General features: G+C 37.7%; 1 protein-coding gene across 1 annotated transcript in view; it reads right to left on the reverse strand.

Annotated features, from left to right (window-relative positions):
• Positions 1–14,435, reverse strand: part of LOC127654311 (E3 ubiquitin-protein ligase PDZRN3-B-like) — a 149,502-nt gene extending 135,067 nt beyond the window's left edge. The window contains exons 1-2 of the mRNA XM_052141436.1: positions 13,574–14,435; positions 5,777–5,863 (exon numbers count right to left, since the gene is read on the reverse strand). Coding sequence (XP_051997396.1) covers positions 5,777–5,863; positions 13,574–14,287 — 801 coding nt within the window. The 5' untranslated portion in view covers positions 14,288–14,435. The remainder of the gene's footprint in view (positions 1–5,776; positions 5,864–13,573) is intronic.
• Between the last annotated feature and the right edge of the window lie 4,012 nt (positions 14,436–18,447).

Below are 18,447 nucleotides of genomic sequence, written 5' to 3' on the forward strand. Positions count from 1 at the left end.
TGTTTGTTTCAGATCAATGGACACCTTTGTCATAAACACTTTGACAGACTGGCAACTGACAGACCTTGTCGAAAGATTTAAAGGTAAGAATTAAGAAATATTAGGATAGTTTTTTCCATCCACAGCATATCAAGTCTTTGCTACTCCAGCCCTTTTCAGACATGAATTCTTATGAAATATAATTTCCTATTTTTTTTATATATATATAGAATAGGGTTCCTGTTAAATACGCCAACATTCCCATTTTGAAATTGAATTAACATATTTCAACATAAGTAACAAGTACATCATGTACTTTCATTTTACTTAAATTAAAATTAAAAATTCTGTTTTACAGTCCTACATCAGAAACCAAAAAGGCACTGGCATTGGGTTTGGTTCAGTCATTTGCCTGTTTGAAAGACTCATCAAGCAGTGGCAGCGTGAGTGTTTTTTGAAAAATGTCATTGAGATATTTATTTGGGTTGTCATGATCCTCAAACTGATTCAGCTTGATTTTTTTTTTTTTTTTCAAGGTTGCAATCCAATTCGATTCTCAATTTTAACTTTACTTAGTTAACTAGAGTCAGCCGAGGGCTCTACAACAGGCCCCCTTCTGTTTTTGCTAGATTTCCAATTTAGATCTCCTGTTTCTGGCGAATCATCACCAAAGAATAGACACTAGGGTTCGTACATGTGAAAATGATTGTCCCGCAGGTCCTTGTAAATAAATAATTGGGAATTTGAGGCTTTAAATTTGGCTGGAAGTCACAACCTCGACGCACTGTTGTTTTTGGCAACTGAGCGTGGAGCAACATACATTGAGCGTAAAAGCTAAAACAGTCAGTTAACAGACAAAATACAGCTCACTCCTCCTTGAAACATATCTGTGCTGTTATGCACTAAGCAGCAGGAACAATAATTGATCTACTTCTCTGAGGACAGACAGACGTACAGACAAACCCTGTTCTAACCGTAGCCCATGCTGTCAGTCAACCATTCTTTATAATGGTTTATAACGTATTATAAGTGTGCCACATTGAATTGGAATTAAAAAATGTGTTTTCCATTTTATAGATTGCACAGGACTTTCTTGTCCTACATGGGGAAGCTGCATCCAAGCTTTTTGAAACTTGGCTGCCCATTTATGCAGAGAAGGTCCTGTACCTGGCAAGACAGGAGGGGAAGCTAACATTGCCCCTGGATGGTTTAACACCAGGTATTGTCAGCAGATCTTGTAAATGCAGGGAATGCTATGGAATATGCGGGATATTTATGCGATGAAATTGCTGGTATTGTGAAATCAAAGGTATGCTATTTCACATCGTATTGACACCTATGTCTTCCTACAGATGGCGTTGGGGAACTCGCCCTGAGGCAGCTGCCAGGATTACTCCCCCTTACAACATACAAAGGTGGCCGCGGTGCGAAAGTGGTACGCCACACCAATTGTGAATGCAGCTTGGCCTTCATCGATCATAAGGCTGTGAGTCCTCGAAGCACAAGTTTCTGAAGAGGAAACTTTATTCATTTTATCAACATATCTGAGCTCAAGACTGCACGCACACATGCATATTCAGGTTTTATTATACTTTTGGGGACAGGCATCAAATATAGCCAGACAATATTCGGAAAATAGCTGTTCTACAAGCTTAGAACTTGCTGAACTAAGTTGGTTAATATCAAAGCATCCTGGGCTTCTAGAACACCTCAGCAGTGCCACTGATTACCTCTGTACCGCACCGCACTGATGCAGTAATTTGTTCTAAAACAGGTACCGATTAAGTATTGATTTCAGAAATTAACATATTTATCAGAAAGTTGACACAAAAGTTGAGCCGCACGCATTTTCTGAGAATGTTTATTTTAATGATAGATCATCAATCAATTTATGGCTTTTTAAGTCATTTGAGGTCTGAATCCTTTATTTATTTTCTGTAATGTGAGCTATATGCTCTAACACTTGATCAATAAAGGTTTGGAATATTTCATTATGCAATGAAATGTAGACTATTACAGTTAATTTTTTTTTACTATATTAGTCGGTAGACATTTGGTCCTTACTCCCACTCTTGTATATCTAACTCTCTTGTATTTTCTTTTTTAGCCTGGAATAAACATGGTCGAGTACCTCCATGAGGCCAAGGCGTCCAAGCCATACCCCCACGTCCTGATGCTGGGTAATGACCGGAGTGCATCTCAGGCATTCGTAATAATATCTGGACAGGCCCTGGAGCAAGAAACATTGCTTCAGGCCATTGATGTCTGTTTTAAGGCATTTTTTGTCTTTGACGTCGAATACCCAAAACAATGTGAGCATGTGTGGAAATTCGTGCAAAATGTGATCTATGAAATTCCAGGAGGGGAGTCAAAAATAGTTAAGTTTTTTAAAACTAGAATATTTGCTTGCAAGTAGCTTAATAGCAGCTTTTAGGAATTTTAATTTGTTCAATATAGAGCTGCTGAGTGTTGGCCTGTCGAGTGCTCATCCAGTTTAATCAAAATTGTTGTTTTGCTCTGGATGTGTTCCAACCTGAGTGAACTGCACCAGTTCCAGTATATTGTTAGGAACTGCACCAGTTCCAGTATATTGTTAGGAACTGCACCAGTTCCAGTATATTGTCGATATTAATGTAATAAATTTTCAAAGATTCCATTGTTGTTTTTGTATTGTTTAAGTGTTTATTGCATAATATATGCCTAAATCTCGCATGTATTCTGTTCTAGGTTTGTAGTTTAAGAGATTTAAATGGGTAGTCAATTGCAATTTATTTTCTAAATTGTACTGTAATGTGTTAGACTTAATCTGGCATATGGGTTAATTTTACACAGCATAATATGTAGTTAAATCAACCCATAATTGTAATTAATTTGACCCAGCATTTGGGTACACTATATAACTAATATGTAGTTAAATCAACCCATAATTGTAATTAGTTTGACCCAGCATTTGGGTAGAATATTTAACTCATCTGTTGGGTTAAATATGACCAACCCATCTTGCTGGGTCAAATTAACTACTGCTGGTCTGGTGCAATATTGATCCAGCGGTTGGGTTATAAAACAACCCAAGTTGGGTTATTTTTAACCCATCATTTTTAAGAGTGCAGGAAGTCAAACTGTGAACTCTGCGGTCAATTACTTCAAGCCTTTCCTCCCCACTACAGCAGCAACAACATCCTTGTTTACCAATGGATGCTTTCCCCATGAATTATTTGGTTATGTTATGTATACACAAAAACATGAGCTCTGTTCCCACCAAATGCAAATGCAGCTTTTAAGTCCATTTTGAGTCCATTCACACAGAGTGTTTGACATTTCACATCTGTTCGTGCTGTTTTGAAATTTTTTTCCCCATGTAAACATGCACTAGACGGACATTTTTGCGTCTTGAGAATCAAGTAATACTATTTTTTTCTGCATCTCAAGCAGAAGCGCTGAATTATTTCGATGTCGTGTCAAGTTAAAAACAACTTCAACTTTTTAAAACGCATCTCAATACGCGTTCTGTTTTTCTCATTGGCTCAATTAATCATAGGTAAATAATTTGATAGAATAAACGTATTGATTGTCGATTAATTAATTTCAGGACAAATATATAGGACGGTATACAGAGTGTCCTCAAATTTGAATTAGCTTTGTTTAAACGAGATGTCCTTCGTAGGACAAACGGAAACAGAATGTATCATGGTTGCTATGACAGCACGCATTGCTCTCAACCTGCACGAGTGCTCTGTGTTGCGTAGGGAATCTCTGAGGTAAACTTTTAGACAATTATATTGACGTAGAAAAAAAAGAAAATGGATTTTGTGGCTGTACTTTTATATTTACTTCATAATAATTTATTTTTACATTATATGGTATTATACTTTAACATATTATATATTTTACTCCCTTCTACTGAGGTACAGCTTGGGAATTAACATTACTTGCATCTGAACATCATATTTTCAGGTAAATCAGCATAATTGTTTCAAATAATTTATGTATGTTTCCGTTGAAGCAAAGAATTGTGGGATGTGAGTGCCAATGAAGGATACACTTCTAGTATCCTCTGAATTCCTGTGAAATAAGGTCACATTCGAAGGCTGAATTCGGAGTGTCCTACTTGAATTTCTGAAATGAGACAACCTGTGACGTATCCAGGCCGACAAATGCGACCTCCAGAGCACACAGCCTTCGAAATGAGACACAGCCAATAATGTAAGCTACTGTGTTTATGCAGCATGTTTTATTTATATGATTTAATTAAAAAAATCAAATATATGTCCAAAGCTCCGTGAACTCTGTGAAGAGTTCACGGAGTTCACGGATCCACAATGTGAAGATTTAATGAATTCAGATATGTATACAAGTTATACAGTATATCTAATACACAAGTTATTACCAACAGTATTTCATTAACAGTAATTAAACAATACACAAATTCATACTAAACTTAGCCTAATTTTATAAAATACACTAAACTAAGAATATATTAAGAGAAAAATGCCAATACCTGCATTTTTTGTGTAATAATTAAAATTATATTTAAACAATAGGCAACATGCACATATTAGTTGGGGTCATTCACGTGTGTTATGTGATATTAACATTAATGATTAAACGCTTAAATTATCGTTAATGTCCACGACAATCGATTATGAAAATGTCTGAAAATGTATATCCCTCATACACAGCACAAAGACATATTGAGTGAACTTTGCTAATTCGATTTTAAAAAATCATCTTAGAAGGCAGGCATAATCATGCTTGGAACACAGCAATGGTTTCACAATCATGTCAACTGTTTGCTTGGAAGGTGTCATGGCCACGTTGAAGTAGTTGTATAGTTGCTAAGACATAAGCCATTTGTGTTGCATTCATTAGTGACTGGCACATTCAACTCATGTTAGCAAAAATACCAGAGGAGTAGTTTGTGCTGAATTCTATGTAACTTTTGTGTATTTTCTTTTTTTATTATTAACAAAGCTTCTGGCCTTGTCATTGTTACATTGCAACATCTGGATCTTAAACAGTCCTGGAAACTTGGCTCTTTAATTAGTTTCCAGTTCTGAAAGTTTTGCTGCAGCGGTCCAGTTTTGTGCAGTAAAGTGTGTCTGCGTCACATTTCTATATTAGACAAACCACATACAAACACTTTCTAAAGCGTTTGGTGCTCATTCACACTGATATGGTTACCACAACTACCGCTTGAGGATGGACCAAAGCACAAAAGTGGAGTATTAAAGGTATAAATGTGTCCTGCTCCATCAATTTGACTTACTGTTACTGTGACCAAGAAACACATTGAGTTTTATGCACTGAAGTAAAAGGAAAGTCTCAGCCAACATTTAAATGATTACATCTAAGCAACATTTAGAAGTACAAAGACTGTCCTTATATCATTAGAAGGCTGAGACTTATGTTAGCGCATAAAACTATAAATGTCTAATGTCTATGAAAAAGGGAATGGTATGAATATACTAGTGTTGCATTTTCTGACGAATAAGTGAGTGGCCCTTGCCAAACTTTCCTCCACACTTGCAAACCATGCTAGGGTATAGGGATGTCAGAAGTACCACTACTTTGGAGTTAAGTCAACATTGACAAAAACACAAATTATCCCAGTCTTTTAAAAGACTTAGCTTTAATGTAAACATTCATACATGTGTTAAGTGAATCTAAAAAAATAAAAACATTTTGGGGCGAGTTGCCAACTGAAGTTAGATACTTTTGAAAGTGTTCTCAATAGTAATGATGCAAGCCTCAGCAAATTGTCTCAGGTTAATGAAGGAGAAAATATTTTTAGACTTACAGCACATGGTCTTCCACCAACAATATTGAAGCCTAAAGATCCAGACTCACGATGAAGTATAGCTGTGACACTTTTGGTCTCTCCACCCTGAAACAAAAGAAAGATGGGAATGTATAAATGACCCATTATTTCACACAGCTTTGTCTTAAATGGGAAAGATTAGAATACTGCAAAGCCAAAATGCAGTAAATATGCCAAAACTAACACTGAGAAAAATGGCTTCAGAATTTTTTGATCGTTGACATCAAGGTTTACATTTTACTGTGACCAAAGTACACCTGTTACAGTCACTAAACCTTATGATCTGCAATCTTCATAATGTTTAACAGCTTAATGTCTTTTAAAAGGAGCTGTCAAGTGACCAGTGGCTTTAAGGGTTAAGACCTAGTTCATTGCTCATTTGATGAAGTGTATTACTGCATTTGCAGCAAACAGCTCTCTCAACAGATGAACCGTGGAATGCGGAGAAACGAGTGGTGTTAGCATTTCATCCTTCGCTGAAGAAGTGTGGCACTGTTAGGATAAGCAACTAATTCAGCTTTAATTTCTGTGTGCTACAGAATACACTGTCTTAATATAATACAGACAATCAATGGCATGCACAGTGTCCTCTTTACTATCAGTGTATGCAATGTATGTGTCCTATGAACCCTGTTGTACTAGGTCATGGGAACAAGCCCCATAATTCCAGTGCGAAACAATGTCCAAAAATGGCAGTGACACCACTTCAAATAAATTCATATCACTGTTGTTTGGCACGTCAGTGTTTCCTGCTAATGGTCACACTCAGGATTTGATTTGATCTCAACTGAGAACTTAAATGTAATTACATTTTTTCCTCTCCAATTTGGCATGCCCAATTCCCAATGCACTCCAAGTCCTCGTGATGGCGTAGCGAATCAGTCCGGGTGGTGGAGGACGAATCTCAGTTGCCTCCGCATCTGAGACAGTCAATCCGTGCATCTTATCACATGGCTTGCTGAGCGCATTACAGCAGAGACCACGCACATGTGGAGGCTCATCATGCTATTCTCTGCAGCATCCTTGCACAACTCTCCATGTGCCCCACCAAGAGCGAGAACCACATTATAGCAACCACGAGGAGGTTAACCCAATGTGACCCAACGTGACCGGGCCAATTGGTTGCTTAGGAAGCCTGACTGGAGTAATAAATGTCATTTTTATAAGGAAGCCTGTTTACTACCATATTAGTTTTTGCTATCAAAATGGTATAAAAATTGCTATAGAGAATAATGAAATTTCACTGACACTAGTCACTGCTGAATTTGGCAATGACAAACCTATTGTTGCGTGTTCTAGATGGTTGCCATTGCCATGCGGTTGGTAAGGTGTTCTGACTAATTCGTTTGAAAACAAATAGATTTTACTGCATTTATGCCTCTCTTCCATACTGGAAAAGCATTTTCCTCCACTAAAAAAAAAAAAAAACGCTCTCCATAAGTGCTTACACTTTTAAAGAGGATAACATTACGGAACTGAAAATGGAGGTTTCAAACTTAAAGGGATTAGTGTGGACGAGGCCTAAGTAGTTCTACATTTACATTTATGCATTTAGCAGACGCTTTTATCCAAAGCGACTTACGGTGCACTTATTACAGGGACAATTCCCCGGAGCAACAGTTATTTGCCTTGCTCAAGGACACAATGGTGGTGCTGTGGGGATTGAACCAGCAACCTTCTGATTACCAGTTATGTACTTTAGCCCACAACACCGCCACCACCACTCCATACATATGCTTCTATATATATTGCTGGGTGGTTTTTAGTGTTTTTTGGGTTGTTTTTTCAATGGATTTTTTGCCTGTTTTATCGTTAGCCAGGTGAAATTTGCACATGACAGGTCAGCAAATAGGAATTATTAAATTATGTTAGTTGAAGACTCTGAAGAAGCATAAATTCACATAAATGCATTAATAAATAAATAAAAGCTTGATGGATGCTGAAATCCTCTGGAGGTCATTCAAGTGCTGTGAAAAATGATTTGCCCCCTTCCTGCTTTCTATTATTTTCTTTTCTTTTTCATAATAAATTGTTTTACATCTTCAAATGAGATATAACATAAAACAAAGGCAACCTGAGTAAACACAAAATACAGTTTCCAAATATGCATTTTTTATTGAATCAAAAACATTATCCAACATCTATATCACCCATGTGAAAAACTAACTGACCCCTTAAACTCAATAGCTGGTTGTGCCACCTTTAAGCAGCAACCACTGCAACCAAATGCTTCCAAAAAGTGGAGATCAGTCTTTTGCAGTGCTCTGTTGGAATTTTGGCCCACTCTTCTTTGCAGAACTGCTTAAGTTCAGCCTCATTGGAGGGTTTTCGAGTATGAACTGCTCATTTAAGGTCCTACCACAGCATCTCAATCAGGTTCAAGTCAGGACTTTGACAAGGCCACTCAAAAACTTATTATTAAAACTAATTTAGCTTCATTCGAGTCATTCAGAAGTGGACTTACTCCTGTACTTTGAATCATTGTCTTGCTGCATAATCCAGTTGTGCAACCCCTGATGTAACGGAACCCCTGTCTTCCAAACAGTTCCATTTTCGAATCATCAGTACACAGAACATTCTCCCAAACGGTTTGAGGATCATCAAGGTGTATTTTGGCAAAATTCAGACGAGCCTTAATGTTCATCTGGGTTAGCAGTGGTTTTCACCTCACCACTCTTCCATGGATGGCATTTTTGCCCAGTGTCTTTCAGATAGTGGAGTCATAAACGGTGACATTTATTGAAGCAAGTGAAGCCTGCAATTCCTTGGATGTTGTCCTTGGCTTTTTTGTGACTTCCTGGATGAGTCGTCGCTGTGCTCTTAGAAGGAATTTTGGAAGGTTGACCACTTCAGGGAAGGTTCACTACTGTGCCATGTTTTCACCATTAGGAGATTATGACTATCACTGCGGTTATTTGGAGTCCCAGAGCCTTTGAATTAGCTTTGTAACCCTTCCCAGACTGATGTATTTCAATCACCTTTTTCCTTATCATTTCTGGATTTTTTTTTTTTACCTTGGCATAGTGTGCTACTTGGTGAGACCTTTTAGCCAACTTCATTCTGCTGAAAAAGTTATATTTAGATGTTGATTTTATTGAACAGGGCCGGCAGTAATCATGGATGGTCGTTTCTTGTCCAGCTGAACCCCATTATGCAGTTTCATAGATTTGGGGATTTAGTAACTAAGGGAGCAAATACATTTTCATACAGGCCCAGATGGTATTGGATAAGATTTTTGCTTCAATAAATAACATTACCATTTACAAACTGCATTTTGTTTTTACAAATAAAAAGAAGAAATCAGGATGGGGTCAAATACTTTTTCAAAGTACTGCACTAAACTCAGTGGCATCTCTTCTTCCTCTTGAGCAGCTGGATCAACAGTCCAGAATTCAGCAGACAGGCCCAATCCTGCAGATGCCACCTCCCAATCATCACCCTCCTCTCTCCAGCCCTGCGCTGCTTCAGCTCACTTGACTGACGAACCATGTGGTGGAAACAAAAAGGGAGACTAGATTCCGCAGCAAGAAGGCAGTCACTGGCACCAAGACATCATTCAAGGCCAATAAACATGTTCATTCCCTGGGAGGTTGCCTTTAGGATTTTGTGCTCCTTCATAGAGTGGTCAAGGGAGGTTATCAGTCACAACCGTAACACCCTAACATTTTTCCATGCTCTGGCAGTGTACTGAGGTAAGAATATGTTATAGCTAATATGAAGCACATAGCACATTCCAGAGGCTCTGTCAGCAGGCAGCAAAAACTGTTTACACCTTGTATTGAGATGTGTCTCAGGTGATCCGATCACGTATTCAGGCGAGTCACACTGCTGTTTACACATGGTCACTTAAATGCTTCACCTGTGACCACTTTTGTTCCAATTTCAAGGGGAGGGTCTCTAATTTCATGCCGACATACATCAATCACTATGTATTTGTGTTAATGCATGATAATAAACTGCAAAAAAGTCAGAAAAAAAAGTGAGTAAAATGCAAACAAAAAGGTGCAGTTTTTCCTTCCAGAAATTTAATCTAAGCACAAATGCAACATTAAGAGCAAAATTATCCGTTTTCTTTTTTTTTGTGGATTACCTGAGTTAGCTGAGCTACAAATGTACAGTATCCCACAAAAGTGAGCACCCCTCGCATTTTTGTAAATATTTGATTATATCTTTTCATGTGACAACACTGAAGAAATTACACTTTGCTACAATGTAAAGTAGTGAGTGTACAGCTTGTATAACAGTTTAAATTTGCTGTCCCCTCAAAATAACTCAACACACAGCCATTAATGTCGAAACCGCTGGCAACAAAAGTGAGTACACCCCTAAGTGAAAATGTCCAAATTGGGCCCAAAGTGTCAATATTTTGTGTGGCCACCATTATTTTCCAGCACTGCTTTAACCCTCTTGGGCATGGAGTTCACCAGAGCTTCACAGGTTGCCACTGGAGTCCTCTTCCACTCCTCCATGATGACATCACGGAGCTGGTGGATGTTAGAGACCTTGTGCTCCACCACCTTCCATTTGAGGATGCCCCACAGATGCTCAATAGGGTTTAGGTCTGGGGACATTCTTGGCCAGTCCATTACCTTTACCCTCAGCTTCTTTAGCAAGGCAGTGGTCACCTTGGAGGTGTGTTTGGGGTCGTTATCATGCTGGAATACTGCCCTGAGGCCCAGTCTCCGAAGGGAGGGGATCATGCTCTGCTTCACTATGTCACAGTACATGTTGGCATTCATGGTTCCCTCAATGAACTATAGCTCCCCAGTGCCGGCAGCACTCATGCAGCCCCAGAACACGACACTCCCACCACCATGCTTGACTAGGCAAGACACACTTGTCTTTGTACTCCTCACCTGGTTGCCGCCACACACGCTTGACACATCTGAACCAAATAAGTTTATCTTGGTCTCATCAGACCACATGACATGGTTCCAGTAATCCTTGTCCTTAGTCTGCTTGTCTTCAGCAAACTGTTTGTGGGCTTTCTTGCGCATCATCTTTAGAAGAGGCTTCCTTCTGGGACGACAGCCATGCAGACCAATTTGATGCAGTGTGCGGCGTATGGTTTGAGCACTGACAGGCTGACCCCCCCACCCCTTCAACCTCTGCAGCAATGCTGGCAGCACTCATACGTCTATTTCCCAAAGACAACCTCTGGATATGACACTGAGCACGTGCACTCAACTTATTTGGTCGACCATGGCAAGGCCTGTTCTGAGTGGAACCTGTCATGTTAAACCGCCCTATGGTCTTGGCCACCGTGCTGCAGCTCAAAGTCAGGTTCTTGGCAATCTTCTTATAGCCTAGGCCATCATTATGTAGAGCATTTTTTTTTTCAGATCCTCAGAGAGTTCTTTGCCATGAGGTGCCATGTTGAACTTCCAGTGACCATTTTGAGGGAGTGTGAGAGCGATGACACCAAATTTAACACACCTGCTCCCCATTAAGAGACCTTGTAAGACCTTGCTGAGACCTTGTAACACTAACGAGTCACATGACACCAGGGAGGGAAAATGGCTAATTGGGCCCAATTTGGACATTTTCACTTAGGGGTGGACTCACTTTTGTTGCCAGCGGTTTAGATATTAATGGCTGTGTGTGGAGTTATTTTGAGGGGACAGCAAATTTACAGTTATACAAGCTGTACACTCACTACTTTACACTGTAGCAAAGTGTCATTTCTTCAGTATTGTCACATGAAAAGATATAATCAAATATTTACAAAAATGTGAGGGATGTACTCACTTTTGTGAGATACTGTATGTGCTACTCACCTTTCTAAGGCTGCCACTGACCAAATATTTTCCTAGTCGACTAGTAGCCGTTAGTTTAAGCCATTAGTAGACTAGCTGTCACATGTTTAAGATATTAATTTAATTACTTAAATATATATTTTCTGGGGGCCATCAGAAAATGGTTTGAGTTCCAGGGCTGAGAAAGAATGTTATAAGTAACATTACTAAAACTTTTCTACATTACAGAGAAATACTAATCCGAAATAATGAGCCTTTAAAATATAAATTTTACAAGCGCATGCACAAGCGAGCCACAGCGACACCAGCAAAAGCGGTAATGATTCTGAATGTGTTGGAAAAAAGGCATTGTGTTGTTGTGTAAACGGCCCCTGAATCTGCCCTGAAAGTACTATGGCACAACTGAAGCACAACTGTAGAATCTTGTTGTTTCCTAGCTAGCACAAGCAAACAACTGCCTGATACAGCCTGGTAAATAAAAATTTGCCAGAAACAGTTAAAATTAAAGTACATAACGAAACATCTTTCACTACTTTTCTCTTTTTTTATTCCAGTTTGTGTCCTTTTTAGTTTTTAAAATGTAAATGTTCTGACATAAATTACACAACCTTCGTGCTCTCTTTATATATGAGTCTAATGTGCAAACGTTGCATTCATAACAATACTTTAAAACAAAAACTGAGGTGGAAAATTCTTAAGTAATTAACTCAAATAAACATTCCTGAAACCAGTGTTTGACATAAACTAGGCTATGCTGAGTTTAACTAAATGAAACGGCGCCAAACAGCTGCGCTACACCACAGCAAACCACGACATTTAATGAAGCTATAAACGACTAAAATAAAGTCGCACTTCGTATAACAATAACTTTTAAACTCGTGTGTCTATGCAAGTTCGATATTGTCTTCTAATTACCATTAGTATTGTCAGTGAGTCGTTAACTCAACTGTAAAAGTTTGAGTGACTGGATTTTGTGTTTAGTTAAGAGGTAAACATTTGCCCCTCCCCGGTTGACTGCCAGCTGACAGACAGACAGCTCTCGTACTGGACAAGTCCCTTGACCACACTGCAATTCCCAAGTCCTCCAGTGTCTGAAATGTTAACTCCACAAAAACTGCAAACTAAACTAAACTAAAACGCTACCTTTATAATAAACGAATCTGTGTACACTGCAAATGAGAGTCGCGTCGTTCATGGAATCCTGACGTCGGCACGCAGTGGACCAATCAAAGACTTTGTTTCTGCGTGTGCGAAGCACAAATTAGAACGCCTCCATTAGCCTACTTTCAAAGGAGCTGTAAATGGGATATAAGTGCAAATAAATAATTAAATAAGTACATTGTCCACGAACTCACTCTAAAAGTCTAAATAATCAGATAATCTGTCACTCATGATGAGTGATGTTATATTAAAAACTAGAACATTTCAAGTAATTAGATACTTAAAGCGGATAATAAAATAATTAAATGGGAAAATTACATGAAAGGTTCTAAAACAGTACAATTGGCCGTTTTCATGTTATGGAAAAATGCTTATGATAACGGTATACTGTTCCTTATTAAAATGTTACATGATAACATATTGTCACGCAAAACACCGTAGATTTTACAACAATTAGGCTATTTTACTAAACCGGGACAAATCTATATGGCATATTTTTCTATTATTTTTTTTTATTAATTTTATTAATATTCTGTTATTTAATTGTTTATTTCAATGACAGTAGGCCTAGTGTCCTACGGTAGCAATAAATAAATAAATAAACTAGGATGCTGCATAGAAAATGTCCATGAAACGTTCCAGGAAAGTTCGATTATAGTTTAAAATAAATAAATAAATACAATTAAAACTAAAAAGAATGTTCCTAGAACGTTAGAAGTTGATCCTAAAAACAAGAACAAATGGGAGACATACACGTTCCGTTCATTGTTTGTGGGTAGGCTATATGGCTGCAATTATGTGTAGCTACAATAGTAATATCTTTTTTGTAAGAGATACAAAACAATGTTTTGAGTGTTACCTTGCACAGTGGAGAGAGACTCTTGGAGAGCGAGTCAATCCTGGCGCTGTACTCGGTGAATTTCTTCTGATACTTGAGCGCTGTCATCTGAAGCTCGTTATGAACCGCCGACAGTTGCGCTAAAAGTGATTTCTCTCTTTTACTCGATTTAAGCGCTTGTTTCTTCAGCTCCTTATCCAAATTGACCACTTTCCCTTGCAGCGCACCGTTGTGTGTTTTAAGGGCTTTCAAACAGCAATGGTTATCTAACTTCTGCTCCTTATGAGTGAGCATCAATCCGCATCCGCTCTCGCAAATCCCGACGGCTCTGTAATCACACGCCTCACGCATGTGTGCATCCATATCTTTAAGGTTCAGTACCTCGTTGCATCCCTTATTCCTACATTTGGCAGGGGAATAATCGCACATCTCCGCGTGCTCCGCCAGATGTTGCAGCTTCACGATTTTTACGCAGCCCCGCGCATGATTGTCACATTTGATTTCTAATTTTAAAATCAAATTTTTGAGAGGGAGAACGTGGTTGAGCTCTTTGGTGGAGATCCTTTGGCATTTGACGGGGCAGCTGCTCTGCTGGACGACCCAGGGCAGCACGCAGCCGGCGCAGAAGACGTGACCGCACGGGGTAGTGAGCGGATCCTCCAAAACTTTATTGCACAAGTTGCATTTGAAGTCTGGGTCCACGGTCCCCTTAAAACGATCCAGCTCAAACCCCATATTTAAAAAAAAAAAAGAAGGAATATCCAAAACAGAAACGGGCGCCCACAGAAATATACAGTGGTTTAATCGGTCTTCGGGCTAAATCATTAGAAGAGCTCTGGTCCACAGTGTGTAGTGTAAGAGCGCTTCTCCCTGACTGAACTAATTGCTTGAGACTTCCTATGGGGGAGAGAGGTGTTGCACATTTGGATAGGTACCGTAACGATCTTAAGAATTGCGCATACAACAAGTCGCTTCCAAAAATATTTGAACACTTCCCATCCAGAAAAGATATGGACCATTCTAGGCTATCGAAATTGTTTTCACCCCAAAATTTTGTCCATATTTTGTGCCACAATATCTTAGGTACACATGTCTATTAAAAGTACAGTCTGTTTTCATTTCACTTCAGTTATATTTTAATTTTTTCAGTTTTTTCCTCTCCCAAAATTTGTCACTATCAAAACAAGCACATAGGATTATATTTATCTATTTAGAAATGGTTTGAACCCCACTCTAGAGATTATATTTTTCTGAAGTATTTCACAGCCAGATGAATAAAAACAATAAAATAAAAATAATAAAATAAAAATAAAAAATAAAATTAATTAAAAAAAAGAAAAGAAATCAATGTTCAGTTAATAAGATTCATCAACATCTTAAAGCCAATTATATTTGTGAAATACATTTAATCATACTGATTTGAGAGTTAGTCATTTCTGAAACTGAATTTATATTTAAGGAATAGTTCACCCCATCATTTACTCACCCTCCTGCCACCCCAGACTTTCTTTCTTCAGCAGAACACATGAATAATTTTAGAAACATATCTTAGCTCTATAGGTCCAGACAAGGCAAGTGAATGGTGATCAGACCTTTGTAGCTCCAAAAATCATATAAAGGAAACATAAAAGTAATCCATATGACTCCAGTGTTTAAATATATGTCTTCAGAAGCAATATAATAAGTGTGGGTGAGAAACAGAACAATATTTAATACTTAAGGACTGCTTGCCCATACAGCTTGTTTTCCTCACAGCTAAGGAATAGTTTAAAAATAATAACTCAAGTGGTTTCAGTAAGTAAAATAATAATAATAATAAAATAAAAAAGCTCAACAATATCATTAATATTAGGCTGTGTAGCTGCCTGACTTTCTGAGCACTTTGTTAACAAATGTTTCCTCAAAAAGTCTGTAACAAAACAAATACAGTAGATCCAGCATATTAAATAAATATACAACAGGAAGTGAGACTGCATCCCATTGTGGCCATGGTGTGTAGTAAGATCCCATAATTTTAAAGTAAATGTGCTCCAAAGTCTGAAAAAAATTTGTAACTTTATAATTTTCACAGAACACTTCTTCTCTAGAATTAAAGGAACAGTTCACTCAAAACGAATGACAATTCTTCATAATTTACTTACACTCATGCCATCTCAAATGTATATGACTTTCTTTCTTCTGCAGAACACAAAGATTTTTAGAAGAATATCTCAGCTCTGTAGGTCCATACAATGCAAGTAAATGGTGGCCAGAAGTTTGAAGCTCCAAAAACATATAAAGGCAGCATTAAGGTAATCCATACATACATACATACAACTCCAGCAGTTGAATCCATGTTCTCAGAAGCAATATGATATGTGTGGGTGAGAAACATATTCATATATAAGTCCTTTTGTTTTACTATAAATCTCCACTTTCGAATGGCCTTCCAAAGCGCTCTTATCTCCTAAGAGCTCTTCTTCTTTTGTTTTTGGAAATTCACATTGTTTATGCATATTGCCACCTACTGGGCAGAGAGGATAATTTAAAGGACTTGCTGATCTGTTTCTAACCCACACCTATCATATTGTTTCTGAAGACATGGACTTAACCACTTGAGTCGAATGAATTGTGCTTTTTAGGGCTTTAAAGATTTGGACCCTGTTGACTTTTTTATGGACCTACAGAGCTGAGATATTCTTGTGAAAGTCTGCTTGGGTTCCACAGAAGAAATAAAGCATACACATCAGGTATGGCATGCAGGTGAGTTCATGATGAGAAATTGTCTAAAAATCAAATAAATGAAAATGAGTAATCTAAAATATTATGTTTTTCTGTGGGTACAACTAATTAAGACATAAAAAAAAGTATAAAAAACAAAGTGTAAACTTTCTGGTTTTCAAACTTAGTGGAACGTGTTAATGCAATGAAAAACAACTGTGGTTACTGTGCTATAGCTACTTGAGGGAAACTAACCATATACATCCCATAAAACCATTAAACCATTTAAAAGTAATCACTTGTTCACAGATGCAACTTGGTTTGATATTTTGATATCTAATGCAATTTACGTTCAAATATGTTTAAGTGTGTCAAAATACCTGTGGTCACTTTATATCTGAAACTTTCCATAAAGACAATTAAGAAATGTAGCTTAAGTAAGACACAAACACTCCCACACACATACAAATAATGATGTAGCATAAATCACTAGCTAAAGTTGTGTAAGAGACTTATTTTTGTGTGCTTATGTAAACCAGCTGACAAACTCAAACAAGCATCTCTAAATACCCTGAAGCAAAGATGCTTCTTCACATACACTCAGTTTGCATGAGTGGCCATTGATGTCTCTAAGGGGGAAAATAATTGTCTGTCCGAACAGTTTTCTCATAAGTAAATGGGAGCTTGTGAGCATGTGATTTGCCTAAAATGTGTATTTGACTCCAATGTATTTTGAGTATGGAGAAACCTGGAGTTAAATACAGCTAATTTAAATAAGGACATTTTCCATCTCGGTTGGAAGTAACGCAGTCATAAAAGCATTTGAATTGTAAATGATGGAATCCAAAGACAGGGTCACTGGCAGCTATGTGCAGTGAGGGGACAAGAAAGGCTTTTACTTTTGCAGATTAACTATCCTTTGTGAACAGCATACAGTAGCTGTATGTAATTTGATATAAGTGCCAATATCAAATTACAGAGCAGCTCTTTTAAGGCACTTATTTACCTGAACTACAAATTTCTTTCAATCAGAGGACCTTACAGAAGTGGCGACTTTTATTCGCAATTACAAACGTGTTCCATTTTCTTTTTTTTATCTCTTATTTAGTTGTTACTTTGGAGTCAATTGTAAATTAGGAAACATATTGAATCAGCATAATGGATGAACTATAACAAAGTCTTTCCTTTTTAACATAAAAAAATTATAATAAAAAAATAAATAAATAAATAAATACAGCCCACCTTTTGTGTTCCATGGAAGAAAGCAAGTGTTTAAAAAAACCCGCTCACATTAGGAAGAGTATACATGATAACAGAATTTTCCTTTTTGGGTGAATTATCCATTTAACAGTCATGGAGAATTATTAATGACTCAGCCTTGATTTAACCACCTGTCAAAGCTATTCTTCAAACGAATCACGTGCAACCAGATAATTACATTACAAATGCAGAGTTTGGATATACATAATTACTTTAAAAAGATCTCTGTAACCTGAAACAAGCAAAGTAAACAATTCTCACTGAAGTGGACTTGCTAAAAAAACATAATGTTTGTAAATTAGGAAAGCCATGAAAAGAACTTGAGTCTGTTTATTTGTTGGCTGTGGTAGAGGACTCAAATGACTAAGATCAAGCTATGCAGGGTTAAAAATAAAGATCGACTGTGCTTTATTTGTGATAAGACTTTATCCGGCTCTTAGAATCCAGACTGCATTGGAGGTTAGTGAACCATTTCTCATGCTCTACATTTCTTCCATCTTAGCTCAGATGTTTAGAGTCTGTCACACCACTCTTCTAGATTTAATTCTTATCTATGCCATTTCACTTTTGGTCAAAAGAGACACCTATTATTGATTCTATATACTTCTAGATTTGTGTAATGATATTTAAATTTTTTTAAAGATGTTAATGTCTATTTGTTATGCATTGTGAAAATACCTTATTTGCATCTCTTCAAACTGTGTAGAAATATATTTTAAATGGTTTGGTGAGCAGTATGAAACAATGGTGATCCTTTCTCTTTTCATGAAAAAATATGTTGGGATCAGGGTCGATTGCCTTCTTGCAGGGGGTGGTGGATTAGAATAGCCACAGGGCCCCCAGACCTTGACCGCACCAGTTGCACCACTCTTATGATGGCCCTTTACTCTAAATCTCCATTTTAACTTGGAGATTTGGAGTAAATAGGCAACTAA

Source organism: Xyrauchen texanus, chromosome 13 (genome assembly GCF_025860055.1).
Source record: "Xyrauchen texanus isolate HMW12.3.18 chromosome 13, RBS_HiC_50CHRs, whole genome shotgun sequence".
Lineage (NCBI taxonomy): Eukaryota > Metazoa > Chordata > Actinopteri > Cypriniformes > Catostomidae > Xyrauchen > Xyrauchen texanus.